At 39.0% G+C, this 20,239-nt stretch overlaps 1 protein-coding gene across 11 annotated transcripts in view; it reads right to left on the bottom strand.

Moving 5' to 3' along the window:
• The window catches only part of ptprt (protein tyrosine phosphatase receptor type T), a 651,792-nt gene that overhangs the window by 276,953 nt on the left and 354,600 nt on the right, over nucleotides 1–20,239 (bottom strand). For all 11 annotated transcript variants that reach the window (XM_028812019.2, XM_051932510.1, XM_051932511.1 and 8 more), the window contains exon 8: nucleotides 11,878–12,174. In XM_028812019.2, the coding sequence (XP_028667852.1) occupies nucleotides 11,878–12,174 (297 nt within the window). The remainder of the gene's footprint in view (nucleotides 1–11,877; nucleotides 12,175–20,239) is intronic.

The raw sequence follows: 20,239 nt of genomic DNA, 5'->3' as shown, positions 1-20,239 counted from the left end.
AGGTTTGTGGCTGTGGTCTCCTTCCATCATCCGTCCCCCTTTTCGGGGATGGCATTAACTGATACACATAAACAGTAAACGGGACAATGAAACGAGACGCACTCAGTACTGACATTTAACACTAACTATGTGACCCCGCTACAGGGTTGTAATGAAGGCGTGGATTACTGTTGTAAATGATCTTTGGAAAGAATGTTTTTTATCTTCGCCAAACGTCTTAACTGAAAAAAACAAGATTTCACCACCGCACTGATCTGACCGTCCAGTCTAAAATCCTCATCTATCCTAAAACCCAAATTTGTAATACCAGGTGTACCATATTGTGCAAGGGGACCCAAATCCACAGGAGCAGAAGTAGAAATATACCCACTGCGTGCCCCCAGGACCAAAAACTATAACCTCTGTCTTATTTTCATTAAAATTTAAGAAGTTTACTGCCATCCAAGCTTGTGATTGACTTGGCCTAATCAAGATGTTTCCATCCATCTCTATAAAATCTTTTTCCAATTCAGGCTGAAATTTCAAAGAATCGAGAAAGCTCTGTGATTGCAAGTAAGCTGAGAGACATTTGAAAACATAATCCAAACAGATGAAAGTGTCATCTTCAAATGTGAGACTACCGAGGGCATTATGTGCCAATTTAATCTTTATTGTGTCATCCAGGCACACGTCACAAGGGGTAATGCCTAAAAACCCTAGACCTTTTAATTCCTGTGTAGTATTTAACTTACTATCCCTTAGCCTTTCCCGCCTCCATTACCATAAAGATATGCTATTAGTTCAGCTGGCAACTCTTAATTACCTTGTGTGAGTAAAATTCAGTTTTGTGAGCGTTCTTTTACAATAAACTGGCATGCACTGTTGACAAGAAGGGCTTTGGCATCTGTGACTCTGAAGTCAATTAGGCAGATTAAGCAGGTTCAATAATGGATGAATGGACATACAAAAGCAGGTTTATAGAACAAATATGATTCTACGTCGAAGAAATGGACAATAACAATGCATTATCATAACAATTAAGTGAATATCCAGGGACACTCTTGGAAGAGCCAGGAAAGGTCTTGGCCATAAAGTCATAACATTTAATTACTAGTACATAAGAGTCAGTAGGCGGTAGGAATAAAAGACATCAGTTAGGTCAGCACAAAACAGTCATTTTGAAACTTTTCCAGTCCTTGATGATAGGATTTGTGGTTGTTGAAAAAATGAGCTTGAGACTGCTAAGTCATTTGTGTTATTCTTAAATCTGCTTTATTCATTTCCCTATCTACAGTAAGTCATCCTAATTTTCTGCATGACAAACATTTTTTATACATATTTATCCATTCAGTATTTTTAATTTTAATGTATTTTTCTTATACTGTAACAATACATTTCTATAGTCCAAATAAACCATTTTCTGTAGATATCTAATTGAAGAAAAAAAAAACTCCAAAGTTAATGTTTGCGTAAGTATTCAATCCCTACACATTCATTCTTTGTCAAGATCCCTTTTGCTACAATAACAATCTTCATTCTTTTAGGGTAAGTGTGTACCAGTTTTGCTCATTGTTCAGCAGTGATTCTTCTTGGCAGAATTTCTAGAGATGCTCTAGGTTGGTGGGATGACGATTCTGGACAGCAGTTTTCAAACAGCATCACAGATTCCCAATAGGGTTAAGATCAGAGCTTTGACTTGTGCATTCCAAAACATTCACCTTTCTGTTTCTCAGCTGTTCCAGTGTTGCTTTGGCCTTTTCCTTAGGGTCACTGCCATGCTGAAAGATGAATCTCCTCTAGAGCCAAGGTTCATAGCAGACTGGAACAAGTTCTCCTACAATATTGTGCGGTATTTGTGCCCATAATCTCTTCACCACCTCTGACAAGATTCCCAGTCTCAGCACATTAAAAGCATCCCCATGGCATGATGCTGCCACTACCATATTTCACCTTAGGTGTGATGTTTCTTGAGGTTTGGGCAGCGTTAGTTTTACCCCACATATACCTCTTTGAAGTCTGGCCAAAAAGTTCTGTTTTGGTCTCATCTTTATATATAATACGCTACCGTGGCTGTTCATTTGTCTGTCCCGTAGTTTGCAAACCGTTTGACCTATTGACCTGAAATTTGGTACACATATACCACGTGACGTCTACTATCCGCTTTCAGGGTGATGATTGACGTCCTAGGTTATTCGTCTTTTTATTTTTATTTTATTTTATTGTAGAATCAACTCTCAGCAGCGGCCAGCAGGGTGGCCGTGCGGTGCACGTGTGCGGGCGCCGTTCTCATCCCTACCACCTTCGCCATCACTTTCCCTACCTCTTCATATCTTAAATCATTTTGAGGCAGACTGAAGACTTAAGTGCCAGCTTAAGTGAAAAATTAAAGAAAGCGTACTAAGTAGTTGCAACACAAACACTGACTTAATCAGTTTTAACTCAAAAAGATTCCGATGAAAGAAGAGAAGAAGCGGGCCACTAGGGTGGAGGAAAGGAGATCTGCTCAGAAAGCAGCAAGCGTATCAACCTCTGAGCAAACTAATGCTAAACGTACAGAGAAAGAGAATGAAAACTAGGAATGCTCAAGTCAAGTGTATTCACTGCACATTATCGTGCAGGGCGCCTTTACTGGTCTGACCATTAAATCTTCTCCCATATCTTAACTGGGTCTTTCTCATGCTTTGTAGCAAATGGAAAACACGTTTTTATGTGGACCATCTGAAGGAATGAGTTTTTTCTTGTTATGCTTCCGTAGAGGTCTGTTTAATGGAGAGCTTCTCAAATTATGGATCCCTGCTCCTTCATTCCATTTTCAGCCAATGAGCATTGCAAACTTCTGAGAGTGACGGTTGGATTCCTAGTCGCTTCTCTCACCAGTCGACGTCTTGCTCTGATGTTCAGTTTTGATGGACAGCCTGTTCTAGTAAGAGTCTGGGTGCTGTGATGAACCTTCCACTTTCTGGTGATGGATCCACCAGTGCTTAACGAGACATTCAGACTCATTGATATTTGTTTTTGTAGCCATCTTCTGCCTTGTGCATTTCAATGACTTTGTTTCTCACATCAGTAGAATACTCCTCTGTCTTCATTTTTGCAATCATTGTCCAACAAAGATAATGGCCCTCACAAAGGAGGCTTTTTATATCCATAGGGATATAAAGGAGTCACAAGTAGTACTTAATTATATTTAATTAAAACTGTTAAATGACTGTCACCTTTGTGTCACTTAATTTGTCATTTGTGTTAACCTGTTTAAATACTCATGCGATCACTAACTTTGGAGTTTTTCTTCTTCAGTTAAATATCTACAGAAAATGATTTATTTTCTTATTTATAAGAGTTCACATTAAAAATACTGAATATATAAATATGTGTAGAAATCTTTTGTCATGCAGAAAATGATGATGATTTTCAAGGGGATTGAATACTTTTGCACACCACTATATAGCTTCCAGAACTTTCCTCGATGGTAGGATGGCTGCTTGTTCACATAATCATGAATGGTTCCAACAAGAAAATGGTAACTTGAGGCCTGGTCCTGCAATGTTTAAGCATGAGCAGAGACTGGGAAGAGTGATATGTTACAACAGTTGAACAACAGCACAACACCTGGTTGCGTACAGTGGCCATGTCTGCAGGACATCAGCAAACATCTTCAGAGATGGTGAAATGGTAATGAGAAACTGACGAGGGTGAGGTCAACCAGTCATTAGCCCTGTCACATCCCTGCACAGCAAGACACCAAAATTCTTCAAAAACATAATGGTGGGTGGCAAGGTGTTTGATCTTCCGACCTTTTCCAGAAACTTGCTTTCAGCTCTTTGCTAGGTAACTTTCATGAAGAGTATGCGTGCTCTCAACACTGGTGTAGGTTTTTCTAAAAAAGTATTTTGTTTTTCTTTCTCCATGCCAAAGCCAAGCTTGTGAGTTTAACTGGAGACCCTGAATTGGCCCTGTGTTGGTGAGTGCCCTAAAATGGACTGGTAGCCTGTCCAGGGATTGATTTCTTTTGGTGCCCAATGATTCAAAAAGAGTTAAAGTTTGATTTTCGTTGAATGGAAGAAACTAAAGGTCTTGATTTGAGATCCATGATGGTTATTGAAGGAGGATAGAGCAGACCTGCAGCAAATTGACATTTGAAGACCCTAAAGTATGAAGTGTGTCACGGCCCATCGTAAGAGACAAATAAAAGTGAGCTGGCCCATTTCCTTATCAGGCTACAAGTTTGACGCAAGCACGCATACATCTCCGCCACAGCGTTTAATTTAACCTCTCTGAATGTATGCCCAATTTAGAGCAAATTTGTTCATCTTTTATCATCTGTCATTACAGCGTTCAGGAGAAGTAATTAAACGCAGAGCAGAGCGGCAAGAAATCACTATTAAAGATAGCGTTCAATTCTGAAACCTGCCCGAAAAACATAACAGCTCACCATCTCAGTCCTGATTTCAAAACAGATAGAAAATACTGTAATCATAATTTTAATTATGAATGTGACAGCGAATTGCCAGTTCTGACTCCCTCAATGGAGTAAGCAGATTTAATTATTGTAACAATGTGACACAAAGAGACACGTCTCGGTTTTCGATCACATGTCTTTAAGGAAAGAAAGGAAGAAAAATGACAGAGCTCAGACAAAAGACAGATGACAATGTAATAAGTTCATCTGAACTTGATTAGTTTCTGAAGTGCAGGGTCTGCATGGCACTGGGCCGTCAGTCACCTCTGATAACCCCAATGACATTTTCTTGGCTCTGTTTTACCCGCTAAAGCAAACATTTACAAATGTCATTGTCAACACCGTGTCATCACAGTGCAACAGAAAACTGGGACTGTTGGCCCTGTTGGTCTTTAAAGTCACAAAAACAGCAGCACTAAACATTCAGCAGAGCTCTGTGTGTGCAGCTCAGAGTGCCTCTTATTCTCTGTGGCTACAGGCCTTTTCCCAGCTAGACTGGGAGTACTTCATGAAACTATGAAATCATGGTACATTGGATTCATGCAGCTTAACATCTCCAGTTTAAAAAGTCAACTGGGGTGATCAGCCTTAGATTGTTTTCTGTAGTGAAGTGGCCAAGTCCTTCCTCACATGGTCCACTGTTATGTCCAGTTCGATGGAGAATTCCTGCCATGTCCATTGGTTTCATCAAGAGGCCAATTCAGGTCCATCAGACCTCATCTGTGTGCCCAACTTCAGTCCATTAGACTGTGATGTTACATTTATGTACCACTTTGCATTCTTGCATTTTATTTGTTGTTTTTAAGTCATTATATGTCATTTATTTATGCATTTTTCCATGATGTCTATTATTATGCCCTTTCCTTTGAAATGTGCCTTCATCCCTTGTGTTTTGTGGATGGAGCACTTGAAGGCAGAGTCACTTTGGCAGCAATCTAACTCGTACTCCTCCAGACACAGTACACTGTGCTCATAAAAATGGCCAGTCCTTCACTAGTCAGCCCATCTTCAGCCAATTAGGTTAACAACTGGCCACGTTTACTCTGCTCTACTTTAATGGGTCAATAGAGCTGGACAACATCTGGACAGCCTCAAATGTCCAAGCCTGATTAGCACTACTGCATTTGGTTCACTGAAAAAGTTAAATTAAGCTCTTCTTTGTCTACTTGATTGTCCAGAAAATGGGATAAATCCTGTCCATCTTATACCACTGACATGTACAACTCATATTTTTTGGTTTAGAGAACTTGCCAACACTTGTTTCACAAGGTGCACCCAACTTACAGTTCACAGCGTTGACTTGGATTTCAAACTCAAGTAAGAATGCAGTAACATTAGAACATTAAATAAATTGTGACAAGAACAGGCCATTCAGCTTTTTCACCCAGATTCCCCAAAATACAGTCATGCTGAGATTTGAAGGTCCCTAAAGTTCTACTCTCCACCACACTACTTGGCAATTTATTCCACGTGTCTGTGGTTGTTTGCATGTGTTCCCGTTGCAGAATTTCTATACTAAATTCATTCATAATTTTTAACTTAGAGTATAGTTACAGTAGAGTTTCTTATGTTGTCTGAATTTGGGTCACACAGACTTGAGATTCGCCATACTACTTAATAGGAATGGGTCGTGTATGGTTTAAATGTCTTGAGATTGGTTGGCGAGGGCATTTCAAGCTAATGGCTTTGCTTCAATTATGACTTGCCTTGCAGATCCTCAAAGGGGGAACGGGATGATACTTGACATCAATTCTCAAAGGGGGTTGGATGACAGCCGGAGTCAATTCCGTTATGCTTATAAAGTTTGTCCAAACCATTGGACTTCCCTGGCATGTCCAGCTCATGTTCATTGAGTCGAGTAAGGAAGGAGAACACAGCTTCAGTCGAATAACTTGAAAGAGAAGCCCATGTCCTTCCCATCAAAGTCCACCAACTTGATCAGCTAACCAACCCTTCTTTGAACTGAGCTAGTAAGCTATCTCATTGAAATCCATGAGATGCACACTGATAATAAAATTCAGGCAATTTAGCACATATGCTATTCAGTCCCAGCATGTAAGGTTGATAGAGCTCCCTGTGGCTAGTTTCACTGTTTGTGGACCACACGGCTGGTCAGTCCATCTGAAGACTCCCCACAGCTCAAACTTGAATCTGTCTGATAATCCCTTGCCTGACTGACCTCACTCAACTGCAGCCGAGTCTTTCATAAAAAAGACAAAAAGGGAGGCAGCAGGCCCTGCCACTGATGTCACATTGTGTCCTCCAGCTATTAAAGTGGAATGAATTACCCAGAAATGCATAAAAACTGTTCTCCTAAATAAATACTGCTGCGTCGCATTATCTTTTTATTTTTCTTGCGTGAGGAAGCAAATAAAAATGAGCGAAATTAATGGCTTTAAAAATGCCAGCAAAATGAATTGTAAGTGGCTGCGATACAATTGGTATAACCCCGGGGAAGCAAATTAAATTAAACGCAACACATCAATGTGTTCAGATCTGAAGAAGGCCTGTGAAGAACTGAAAAGCAATAACCTCCAATATGATTTTAGTACAAATAGGTGGCTCTGTATTAGGTTTCCATGCTCATTGGTTTCAGGGTTTTTAATTTAAAATGAGCTCTATGAAATTTCAAATAACAAATCTGCTTTTGCATTTTTTAATATCCACATGGGTGGATTGTTAACGATGTGTGCAACAGGTCACGCTTCAGATCTTCTGCTTTTAACAGTGGCTTTTCTTCCAGCACTGGCATCATTCTACTGTATCTAAGCTGGGTTTCCAATTCATGGTGGCCCACCTCCTTTTATGTGCACATAAACAATCTGCTTGTGTTCTATTAATTCTAGTTAACCCTCCAGCATACTCATGCACATTTCTTTTATGGAGTAGTGCTACACTTGATTCCAGCACAACGTGATGATCTTTGACATTAACAGAAGTAAAGAGCCATTTGTACCTGTGGACCCACTGCACATGACTTGACCTACCATTTCATGTTTATGGAGTGAACTAATAAAAAGTGGTCTGATGGTATCTGAGCTGGTCTACCACTCCAGCAAAAAAAAAGTTCTGTCTGAGCTGGCACACCTCACAGCTTTTCTCCAATTCAAGCTAGGCTTCATCACAAGCATCATGTAATGTATGATCAAAAATTGTGCATTTCAGATGCTATTAGTCTCTTTATATTGAAATCATCAATTATCAGCAGTGTAGGGAAACATTACTTTTAAAAGTAACATAGTTACATTACTCATTATATACAAAAAATGAAAAATATTAGGTAGTTACGTATTACTAAATGTAACATGTTACAAATAGCATGTGGCTTTAGCATTACTTTTCTTCTTTTGCCGAAAATCTGCATATTTCATTGGCCAGTATTTCTTAAAAAATCCTAAGACCATATACGAACCTTCACAAAACTGACCAGAAACACTACCAAACATGAATATTTTTTTTCCTTTTTAAAAACTAGGGGGCTTTTCCCCCTGCTTGCTTTACTCGACAACTCCCCAGCCTGCGCTATGCACTAGCTACTTCATGTCTCTGCGAGTATGTGGATTTCTCTTTCACCAAACAACAAATTTTTCAATTCTCGCGGATAGGTCTCTTCATGGGAAGAAACAATGAATAATTTTCCCTAATGGCAACACGAATTAGATGATCTAGAAGTATCTGACTTAAAGTTTGAAGCCAAACAATATCTACATATATTCGATCTCTTTTCACTGTTCTGTTATTTCACCAAGTAATAATTTCCGTTTGTTAGCACTAATGCGATCTTTACTATCCGTTTTTTGAGACTTTCAAATTTTAGTAATTTCATAATCTCTAACCTGCTCTGCATGTGTATCACGCCAATGTTTTTTTAACCTCTTTACAACATTCTACTTTGTCTTCTACTCTTTGTCTTTTATTTCTGACCCCACTTGGAGCCGAGAATGCAAGAACTGTGTCTGACAATATCATTCACACAAATGAGAAGTGGTTGGACCATGGCCGTGGTTGTAAATGTTTGAGAGGAGGGCAGGACTTGTCAAAATCTCTTGGCAAAAAGTCTCGTCTTGGGGGACTTTAAATTATCTCTCACAGGAGTTGAAATTATCTCCAAGAAAGTCTAGTCCCAGGATTTCCTTTTATAATAGAGAGATACAGTATGTTTAGTCCTTCATGTGCTATGAAGTACTGTATATACTCGCATTTAAGTTCTCCTGCGGATAAGTCAGGACTTGATTTTACCATATAATTTCCGGTATTTTATAATGTCAGTTGTATAAGTCGAATGCAGAAAACTCACACTATTTGTCAAAGAGATTACAACATGCTAAAGCCCACCTGAGAGAGTAACCATGGAGTACACGGCATTTTTTTTTCTATGTATTGTGCCTGCATAACCACACGGTAATACCCAAACTATTCTGAAGTGACATTTGCACTGATTTGTGGTTTTTGTATCTCACACCCTCATACACCTTTATCGTAAGAGCATCCCTTATCTACGATGGAGCGTTCGATCAGAAGAAAATAAAAGCTGGTTTTAAATTAAATGTCATTGAAGTAGCGAAAGAAATTAGAAAGTGAGCTGCTGCAACAAAATTCGATGTGTCTGAGAAAGTGGAGTGAGATTGGAGGAAGCAAGAAGATGTAAAAAAAAAATAAAATTAAGTGTCGCATTTTTGAACGGGCGTATAAGTCGGGGTCTGATTTTATGATCGATTTTTCGGATTTCAAGACTCGACTTATATGCGACTATATACGGTAAATAACATCCATAACCTTTTTTCGCCCACAAAGCAAGCCCCCGAGGTATGAATGCTGGCTACTGTGCCACTCGATTGCACACTTTCAGCTTATCCATAGCAACGAACTGAATGACAAATAAACTGACATGTTATGTCCACGTTTCTGATAGTGGACTGCACATAACACACTTTCTGACTGGTTGTGCGATTGAGCTCTGCAAAAGACCGGTGTAAAGTCCTCTGCGTTTGCTTCTTGCCTTACACCCACTGGTGTTGTGATGATCACAGGACCCTAAACTGGGCAGATTGAATTGTATTTGGTTCTTGCCACTTGTTCGCATGCTACGCGTGTGCTTAATTTCTTCCTCACTAGCTGTCACCAGAGCACACTCGTGAGCGATGTTGCCCAAGTACAATGTTGCAGTGAAGTAACTTTTTTTTTTCAGTAGAGTTGGGAATAAACTTTGGTAGTTGTCAGAAATGGGTGTATATAATAGATGTAATGGGATGAACGTAGTCAGAAGGCGACAAGTGTAATCTTTACTAGAAAGTGGGTGAGAGGAATGCAAAATGCAGATATAGTAGATGCAAATCTAGGTATCAGCAATGGAGTTCTTTTGGAAAAAGTGGAGAAGTTCTACTGGTTACAGTAGGTAGCATGTTGAATGTCAACAGAAGTGCAGGTGCAGCAGTGATAGCCAGGGCGAGGGATGCATGGAAGAAATTTCAGGAACTGTACATCATTTGAACTTCTAAATGAACCTCCCTGACATTGAAGGGCACAATTTGTGAAAGCTGCGAGAGGAGTAGTATGCTCTATAGTGAGTAAGACATGGCTGATGAAGGCAGAATTTGAAGCAAAGCTAGAAAAAAAGAGAGATGAGAATGATCAAATGAGTATGTGGACCTTCATGGAGTCAAAGGAAAATGTAAGCCAAGTTAAAAGTGTAGAGGTGATAGGTGTTGTGCTGAGAAGAAACCAGCTAAGATGGTGCGTTGTGTGTGATGATACAGAGCATGATTGGTGGTACACAGAGAAAGCGAGGATGTGGAGAGGATGAAGCCCAGAGGCACAGCCAAGGAAAACATGGTTGAAGGTGATGTCAAATAATATGAAATGGATGTTTTTCATGCCAAAGAATGCTCAGGACAGCGATTACAAGAGGAACACTGATTTAGGAAGGAACCAGATAACGGAGATAAACCCAGAAAATGACAGTTAAAACAAGTGATGGTGATGGCAATGATGATGACCACAATCTTGTCTATTAGGTCTTCCGCATTAAATGCTGTCAGGTAGGCTCTTCACATTAAATGATCTCCTAGACATGCACAGCACATGTGAATTAAGTTGAAGGATATTAATACATTTCGGTTTGAGGGTTATACACATACAAGGAGATTAATCAAAACTGTGGTAAAAAAAAGGCAAAGTATGAGAAAAATTACATCAAGCAAAGCAAGTCGCTGAACAAGATGAAAAGCCAAACTCAAGTGGAAGTATTAAATAGTGAGGATGCATTTTGTTTTATGCTACAAGTGATTTCAAACATCGTTAATAATATATAGCCAAATCCAAAGAATATTAACAAATAAAAACATCTAGCTCCAGGGGCTCATGCAACTTTCTGCATATTCTGATCACATCACTCTCATTGATGACACATCTATGCTTCATTGTGTAATTTTATAAAGAACAAAATGAACATCAGTGCTCACAGAAGTAAACCCGGTATTACTGTCATCTAAGTGCGAGAGTCAGATGGAGTATTGCCAAGGGGACATGTAAGCCTTCTCATCAGTGGTTTGATGATTTCTTCCATGGCTCATAAACAGCTGAGAATTTTAGAAAAAATGTTAAAACTGTAGATATTTTTATTTTGAACCACTTTCATTTCAAGCAGCTAAAAAATAAGGCCTCAGTGCTACAGATATATTTCTCCGTGTTAAACATACACTGCTGAGAGAATGAAAACAACTTTGAAAAATGGTTCAAATGATTCTTGTTGATCTTTAATTTAACACAACATTTATTTGTTGGAAAGGGAACTTTAAACGTCAGTTTTGGTGTAGAAAAATGAATAAGTAAAATAAAAAATATATTAAATAAAAAACTGACTTGCAGTCAATAGGCCAGACGTTTCTTTCAACTACAGTAGTTTTTTTTTTTTAATCAATGAGTTTCTATCATTTCGGGATTGCAATACTTAAATAATGTTTCCTGTACAATGTAAAAGTAAATGGAGGCTTGCAACAAGAGTCATGCAAATATCCCAGCATGAGGATAGAATAGCACCTTGGATACGTCTAATTCCGTTTCATCCTGGTTACCTGGTCTTTATATGAAAAGCTCAGTCCTAAGTGTGAAGGTTTCTACACCTGATATTTGGCTCAACCAACCCTCACTCTGAGAAGACTATAAACAATAATTTCTAACATCTTCTGACATGAGTTCCTAAAACGTCAAGATCTACATCTTAGCCCATGAGGGGATTACTATTTGGCTTACTCCCAGGGGCTTAAAACATGTGACTTTACAGGAGCAAATTACCAGTAAATGCTGTCCAGGAACCCTGAAATACTACAACATTCACAATAGCTGTTGGGCTTATTCCAAGGGATCTGCTCTTCAAAAGTTCAAAAGCAATTAAACACAGAGATCTGATCACACTGCTCAAGATAACACAACAGCCTTACCGTCTTCTTCTGTCTGTTTCACTATTTCTTCACTCTCTTTTCTTCCTTCTGGGTTTGACAGGACAAGCCTGAGTCGAACGGTCACAAAGGGCCTCATGCCTCGCAGGGTGTAGTGTGACGATGTCTGAATCATCTCCTCGGCAGAAAACTCATGCTGGTTGAAAACATACTGGTACTGGACTGTTAGGTTGTAGCTGTGGCATCGTGTGACAACATAGCCAAAGGGTTCCCACTGGAGGGTCAGTTGGCGGGCACGGACATCCACTACCTCAACATTCTGGGGCCCATGAACAGGATCTGTCAAAACACAAGAAAGGCTGCCAGTTAACTGAGTTCTCTTCTGATGTTCCCACAGCGGCCTGGGTGCATGTTGACCAACAGCACCAGGCAGGCTGTGAGTATACAGTTTGTTAAAAACATTCTTGTTGTCCCTTGTATATCAGGGAGCATCCTTTAATTGCAAAAGCATACTAAATATCTGCATTTTCTCTATGCCTTTTAGTTTCAGAGTAATTTCAATGTTGATCTTTTTGCCTCATTCAGTTGTGCAGGTTTTCTGTTATACCTGTATTTACCCTTCTGTTTGCAGTTACTTCTATTGCTCCTAGAAACCCACCACAGTTATTTATTTCATAGCTTAAAGATATCACACCTGGTGGCTTTGTCAAGTGCTTGATGCCGATATGTAATCTGTAAGGGACTACATATATTACAAAATATATCGATACAGTTTACATTGTTTTTAGCTTAATTTACTCAACCGACTGCTGATTGTCACAGTGACACTCCTTGCAATAGTATGCCAATCCTGAGAAAGGGTCCCACAAGTACAAGTTACTGTCCGGCCTTCATTTTTCTTCTACAAATACTTCTAAATAAATACCTGAACCCAAATTGGATAAAATATGTGCAAAAGCGACTTGAGAAACTCATATATATGCCTTTGGTTGCAGCCTGGCCTTTAATTAATTAAGATGTACAAAGCTTTCTAGCAAATAGACAAGAACAACACTTTAATGACTCTCATGCTTTGAAATTACTCTGCGGCAGCATGCAAATTTCAGTGTCCAGGCTGCAGACGAGCAGCCGAAGCGAGAACAATCAAAGCGAAAGGATGAAGATCACTAGCAATTAGAGGGAAATAAAGGCTTCAATCACACAGACAATTTGTTAAGGCAGCAGAGGTCACACTGGAGGCAAATTGCTGGAATCTGGATGGGGGAGAAGGCAAACGAGGCCATTAGATGCCTTGAAGGGTCTTATTAGTGCTGTTTTCCAGTGCATTTTCTGTGGTGTGCTCTGTTTATTCAGTCACATAATATAGAAAGGTTAATAAAACAGAGATGATTACCTTCGGGGAGTAGAGCAAACTGCTTCTTCTTAAGAGACAGTGAAGGGTTAGCAGGACATAGGGAGACAGAGACCCAGGCGAAAAAAGGTGAGAGATGATTGGCTCTGCAAATCAAATCTGGACCACGGACCTGCACAGGACCATCTACAGAGACGGATACCTAATGACCTCCACAGTGCCATGGAGCCTATTTGTCAGTCTGCACTGTTCTATTCATTTCAGCAGTTCCATATCCACTGATTATTATATTTGACCAAGTTGAAACAGTACAGTTCTTCCCCAATTTGTGAAGCTAATCCTTTCCTGAAAACACCTTCATGAGGTGAATTTCTCTAATGCAAACACACCATTGACATTAATTTAAATGGAAATTAGAGTTCTCTGGCTACACAAATGACCCCCATTTTTGCTCAAATAACCTCTTAATACATACAAAGTGACAGAATTATCTTGATAATAACATTAGTCATCAAAACTAACCCTAATAAGACATTCTTTCCTTTCATTAAATAATATTTAATTAGTCTGTTAACCTATACTCTTTCAATTCAAAGAAATGGCCTTTCAATGTTTCTTGGGCTTTTCCACTTCTGTTATAATCTGCTCCGGAGCCATGTTCTTTGGGATAATGCAAGAAGACACCTGAACATCACATGTGACAAGCTGACTGAACCACAGCACGTGAATCCAAGCATCAGTTGTGAGAGTCTGAACGCATAACCAACACGCAGCCCCCCTACAATCATGCAGCTGCACTCTGAACATCCATCCGTGCTCCATTATGTAGAGTGTAAAGATGATGAGTTGTTAACATTAGTGATTCGTGTTTGAAAATCATCCCGGACTTAACAAATTCAGTTTCCTTTTGGTTTGTAAGATAAAACTGGGTATTAAAAGACTTCCCTTGCATACCTGATTTTGCTTTGGGCTCTCCCCCATCATAATCTATCGTCTATGGGGAAAGAGCGAAAGCTTTAGATTTGTCAAGAATTTCGATCTCCCGTTTTCGATGGATATCGACATTTTAGGGTCACCTGATACCAAAAACATGGGTGTGTGTCTGTCTGTGTGTCAGTTTCTTGAGGATGGTTTAGAGCAGCGTTTCTCAGCCTTTAAGGATTTGCGACCCGAGTTTTCATAACAGTTTTAATCGCGTCCCCCTAACGTTTTTTTGAAATGAGCCCACTAATACCAATTTGTTCTTTTTTAATTAATGATATATCATAGATGTATATTTTATTATACCTACTTAACTTTTATTGACATTTATCTAACTCTATATTTATTTTTCTAGTATCAGAATGTAGTTTAAGTTAATTTGTTTTGGTTAGATAGATGTATTTTTCATATTTTCGATTCTTGTTTTCTTTTTTTCACATTTTCGCACCACCCTTTTTGTTACTTTGCACCCTCCTAGGGGGGCCTGCCCCACAGGTTGAGAACGACTGGTCTAAAGCTAAAACAGCTGAATGGAAAAATACCAAACTCGAAACTTAAGCCTGTTATAAGATGACGATGTGCTGATCAGTTTTTGAGCCAAATCGTGCAAGACAAAGAGACACTCCCTAGAACAGGGGTGGACAGATTCAGTCCTGGAGGGCCGCAGTGGCTGCAGGTTTTTGCTCCAACCCAATTGCTTAATAAGAAACCCTTATTGCTCAAGTAACACTTCTGCTTCACTTTAGTTGTTTCGCTCGTTAAGAGTTTGAACCCTTATTGCTTATTTTAGTCTTAAACAGCTGTAATCTTGGTGTTTAATTGCTCCTAATTAGCAATACCATGCAAATGACAAAAGAGACCAGCATTTCTCCATTTAGCTTGTTACCATTTACGCCTGTGTGTATTTATTGTGCACTATTTGGTTTAATTAAATACTTGGAAGGAAAGTGAAGAGAAAAAAAGTGAAGCACTGAGAATTACTCATCTGTTTTAGACTTCAGATCATTTGGATGATATCCTTAGAAAGGAAAATAAATCTAGGATATTAGAATGACCTGACATGGCAGAGTTAAAGCACTAGCAAGCCATGCAATTATATAATTGACAAGGATTGGTTTTTAATTAAGCAACTGGGTTGGAACAAAAACCTGCAACCACTGCGGCCCTCCAGGACTGAATCTGCCCACCCCTGCTCTAGAACATGAGTGTTGAACTCCGATCCTTGATGGCCACTGTGGCTGCAGGTTTTCATTCTTACCCTTTTCTTAATTAGTTACCAGATTTTGATGCTAATTAACTCTTTGCCTTAATTTTAATTGATGCACAACTTAAGACTCAGGCCCCTTAATTATTTATTTTTTCCTTAATTAGCAACTAAAAAATATTAAGAAACAAAATGTACCAACACATAAACAACAACCAGCGTCCATCACGCAATAACTGAAAATAAAGAAAGGTGAAGGCCTCAGTAATGTTGATCTGCTCAAGTCCACAAAACATTTTAACAGCGCTCTTAAAAAAGAAAATCAACAGTTTTGTAAATGTCTGCCATGGGAGAATGAGAGCCATGGAATTAAATAACGGGTTTAATTAGCAACGAGAATTAGTTTCAAATTAAGAAACTGAATGAAGTGAAGTTGGTTGGAGTTTGAGGCCCCAACTTAGTTGCTCATCTGTTGGCTCACTTTACATCAAATTTATGTTCAGCGGTCCGAGTTTCAATTAAAATAAAGGGAAATGTACGGTAAATGATTTAAAAAAGAAACGTTTATTGCAGCAAAAGATTTACAACTACTAGTCACCCTCAAAATACTCTCCTCCACTTTGAATGCACTTCTCCCAACGCTCCTGCCACTTTGCAAAGCAGTTCTGGAAGCTTTCTTTCAAGAGTGTCTTTAGTTGGCCTGTCGTGGCTGCCTGGATGTCCTCAATGGATTGAAATTGTTTGCCTTTCATGGTTATTTTCAATTTAGGGAACAACCAGAAGTCCCACGGTGCCAGATCCGGCCAATAAGGTGGATGCGGACACAGTGTAATGTTTTTATTCGACAGAAATTGTCGTACTAGAAGGGATGTGTGACAAGGAGCGTTGTCATGGTGAAGAATGAAACCGTTTCAACATTTTCCTCGGTTATTGATGTTAAAGGACATCCTGATCTCTTCTCGTCTTCAACCGAGTCAGATCCATTGCGAAATCGATCAAACCACTTGTAAACAGTCTTAATTGTTGGTGCAGTGTCACCATAAACCGAGTTTAACATCTGATAGGTTCCCTAAGCTTTTTGTAATTTGAAACAAAATTTCATGGTAATGCATTGCTCAATATCCATTATTAACGTCAAACTTGAAAAACACACTTGAACTCGACAGTGGCTCACAAATGACTGACAGGATCAAACAAGTTGAAATCTGTCACAAACTCGGCTCTAGGATGGACATGTCAGAACCTGCATTGAATTGTTTTGCGTTGCTCTTGGATGGTGCTCTGCATCAACATTCACCTGACTTTTTGATCACACCTTGTTGCTGTTTACAAAATTCTTTTCTAATAAGACATTTTGGTGAAAGTGTAGCACAACTTATGGGGATGAAGAACTCTTGATGACTGTCAGGGCCATCAGGCAGACAATTAAATGCATTTATATGACACAATCATGGACATAATTTTTTTTTTCATTTAATTTATAACAGGAAGATACACAACTTATGCTGTATGTGGTGGAAGGAAAAATCACGAGACTCAAATGCTCGGCTGAAAGGACAACCTAAAAACAGAAGCCATATGTTGATCTCGTCACTCACCTGGCTCTGTACAGTAGGTGTCAGCTTCTACTTTCTTTACCTAACATGCAGAGAATAGGGTTGGGAATTTGTTAAAAATTTTATTACTTCTTTTATTTAATTTTCATGTAAAATATTAATTGTACAATTTCCTGGCAGATATGATTTGTTGTTTGTTATTTAATGTATCTGTTTTTTGCTGGTGTCACCATCCTTTGAGTCTGCTCACGCTGGACGCATGTGACGTATGCCCTGTGACATCAAGGTGACTAAAGAAACACAAGAAATTAGGATACAAAAGAAATTTAGACATGGGGAAAAAACAAGCAAAAGCAAAAATAGTTAAAAATTGGAATACCTATTTTAGTCATATAGAAAATAGTTATTTTATCCTTTACAGCTGAAATACCCAGTGTTGCCTGGGAGGAAAATAAAGTGTTTTTTTTAATTGTTTGAGAAAAATATAATTAAATAAAAAACACAAATTTAAAAATAAAAATAAACTATCAAGCAATGAAAACTCACTAATGTGCTTGTCTTGTGGTCTTGTATGTATGTTATCATCCGGTTGACGCTCGGAACTGGCCAACTCTATTTAATTTCAAAAGCAACAGGGGCGCGGTGCTGCTCAAACATAAAGAATGCTGGCCGTCACCTCCAGTTCATCCTCTGGTGGTCATTTCAAGCGTCAACTGGATGACAACATGCATACAAGACCACAAGGTCACCCCCACCCTACCCAGAAGGGGGTTGGTTAGGGTTGATTTCACCCTACAGTATTTGTAGTCAACCAACGAGAAACATGCGTACCAAGTTTCATGAAAATCACTCCAGCCGTTCGGAAGTGATGCTGGAACCTAAATACATACATTGACTTATATATATATATAGATTTACAGGTGGTTTAATTTTATATCTTAGTTTAGGAACATTTTTAAATGTTTTTGTTTAATTTGTAAGTGCATAGCATTGCCATTTTAGAACCCTCAATGACAGGTAATGGGTTGCTTGAGGACCTTGTCTGATCAGGTAGGATTGCCTCCATGTCTTGCATCACGAAGACTCAGCTATAAATTCTGATGTAGCAATGGGAACCTTTTGTCCAAGGTACGGATTTGATGAGTGAACAAGTGTGGTTTAATAATCTCGAGTCCAACACTCTGGTGTTTTTAACTTAGCTTTTGCTTTGGTTGAATAATAGAGCTCTCCGTAACCTTGCAATGGATAAGCAGGTTGAGGGAATGGATGAGTGTTTGGATGGATGGATGGATATCACAGATTGATTTAATTCACATTAATTTTACATTGTTTCAGTTCTTCAAAATAGAAATTTTCTTTAAATATTCAAATGTTGATTCATTTCAGTAAGAATTTGAAAAAAAGAATAGTAAACACAGTAAATAACCAACTGTTAATAATAACCTAATAGTTAACTCTAGACACTACAAACTTACAATCCAAGTCTTACAAGACTTTACAACTCGAGTGGCAAAACATTTGTCCGACATTGCTATTTTGTTACATTAAATAGTCAGATAAAATTTATCAATGTCAAAAAAGTTCTCTAAATTGTAGTCACTATAAAAAAACAATAGTTCAAAGTCAGAACTAGAATTATTCAGAAAAGTTTTTGCTCTACAATTAAGTCTCTTATTAGACCTTTGTTTTGTAACAAAGTTCAGAGATTACTTTAACCTGGTGGTCATCTTTAATAACATGGCTGACATGATATCACAGGCCATCTTGTAGCAGTGTCACAGAGAATTGTTAGATTTGAAGTATGTGTTTTGCTGTCCATTTCTTGCAAAAAAGACATTAAAAAATACTTTTGCAGATTTTGTTTCTTGGATTTGAACTCAATGAGCATAAATAGCTCCATTTCTAGAATGGCAAGGAGAAGGAGAGAATTAAAAAGACCAACAAGAAAGAGAACAAAAACAATCCAGACTGTTGTCTGTCCAGCCCACAGAGAAACTGAGGTGTCCTTTGTGTTTTCTGGCAAGAGGATGGACTGAGCTGAAGCTATTGGAATCGTCAAACAACATCAGCCTCAGCAGCCTTCCCTGCTGATTTTACTTCTGAGCCAAGTAGGAGGTCAATTAGTGGACTCCCTGGGAGAGCTCGACTCAGCTTCATTTGTATGGCAAAGCACTGACTGGTAAATCAAGTCACTCCTTCACACAGTTTATTTCAGTCGCCGTCTAAGTTCTACATATGACCCTGCCAAACGAAACTGTTAAAGTCTGGATTATCATGAGACCTTCGAGGGTGAAGGGTTTGAGGCAGGGGTGTAGGCACACTCTCTCTTTCTCTCTCTCTCTCTCTCTCTCAGTCTCTTTATATATTATATATATATATATATATATATATATATATATATATATATATATATATATATATATATATATATATATATATATATATATATATATATCCATCCATCCATCCATTTTCCAACCCGCTGAATCCGAACACAGGGTCACGGGGGTCTGCTGGAGCCAATCCCAGCCCACACAGGGCACAAGGCAGGGAACCAGTCCGGGGCAGGGTGCCAACCCACCGCAGGACACACACAAACACACCCACACACCAAGCACACACTAGGGCCAATTTAGAATCACTAATCCACCTAACCTGCATGTCTTTGGACTGTGGGAGGAAACCGGAGCGCCCGGAGGAAACCCATGCAGACACGGGGAGAACATGCAAACTCCACGCAGGGAGGACCCGGGAAGCAAACCCGGGTCTTTGGCAGAAACTATGGTGTTCTTTTGACCTGGAGACGGGAGCTAAAGCGCCATGTTTGATAGCTGCTTCCTGTGCGCTTTTCTGCTGAAGACAAACCCCATCTGGAAAGGCTCTTGTGTTTGTAGATACCAGTTCAGCAATAAAGATATTTTTCCCTCAGAAACCTGTTCCATTTTCCAGGCTCCTGTGCAACTTAGTAACCCAAGCTTGACAAGATATATAGTGTATATATATATATATATATATATATATATATATATATATATATATATATATATATATATATATATATATATATATATATATATTGTAGAAGATCAGCCCAGCTACAGACAGACACTGAGACACACAATGTCCAAAAGCACACTCTTGTGTTTCTTCTACAGCACACACTGTACACCAAACAGCCACAATAGCTCAGTTCATTTTACTCTTCTTTCTCCTTCTCTTCTGCCGCCTCTACTCCTTTGTCTTCTACCTCCCGACTCCGGAGTGAGGTGGCCCCTTTTATAATGCACCCAGATGTGCTCCAGATGCTCCCTG

This window comes from Erpetoichthys calabaricus, chromosome 10, assembly GCF_900747795.2.
Source record: "Erpetoichthys calabaricus chromosome 10, fErpCal1.3, whole genome shotgun sequence".
Classification (NCBI taxonomy): domain Eukaryota; kingdom Metazoa; phylum Chordata; class Cladistia; order Polypteriformes; family Polypteridae; genus Erpetoichthys; species Erpetoichthys calabaricus.
Note: the sequence above shows the minus strand (reverse complement) of the source record. Positions and strands in the feature narration are given on the sequence as shown.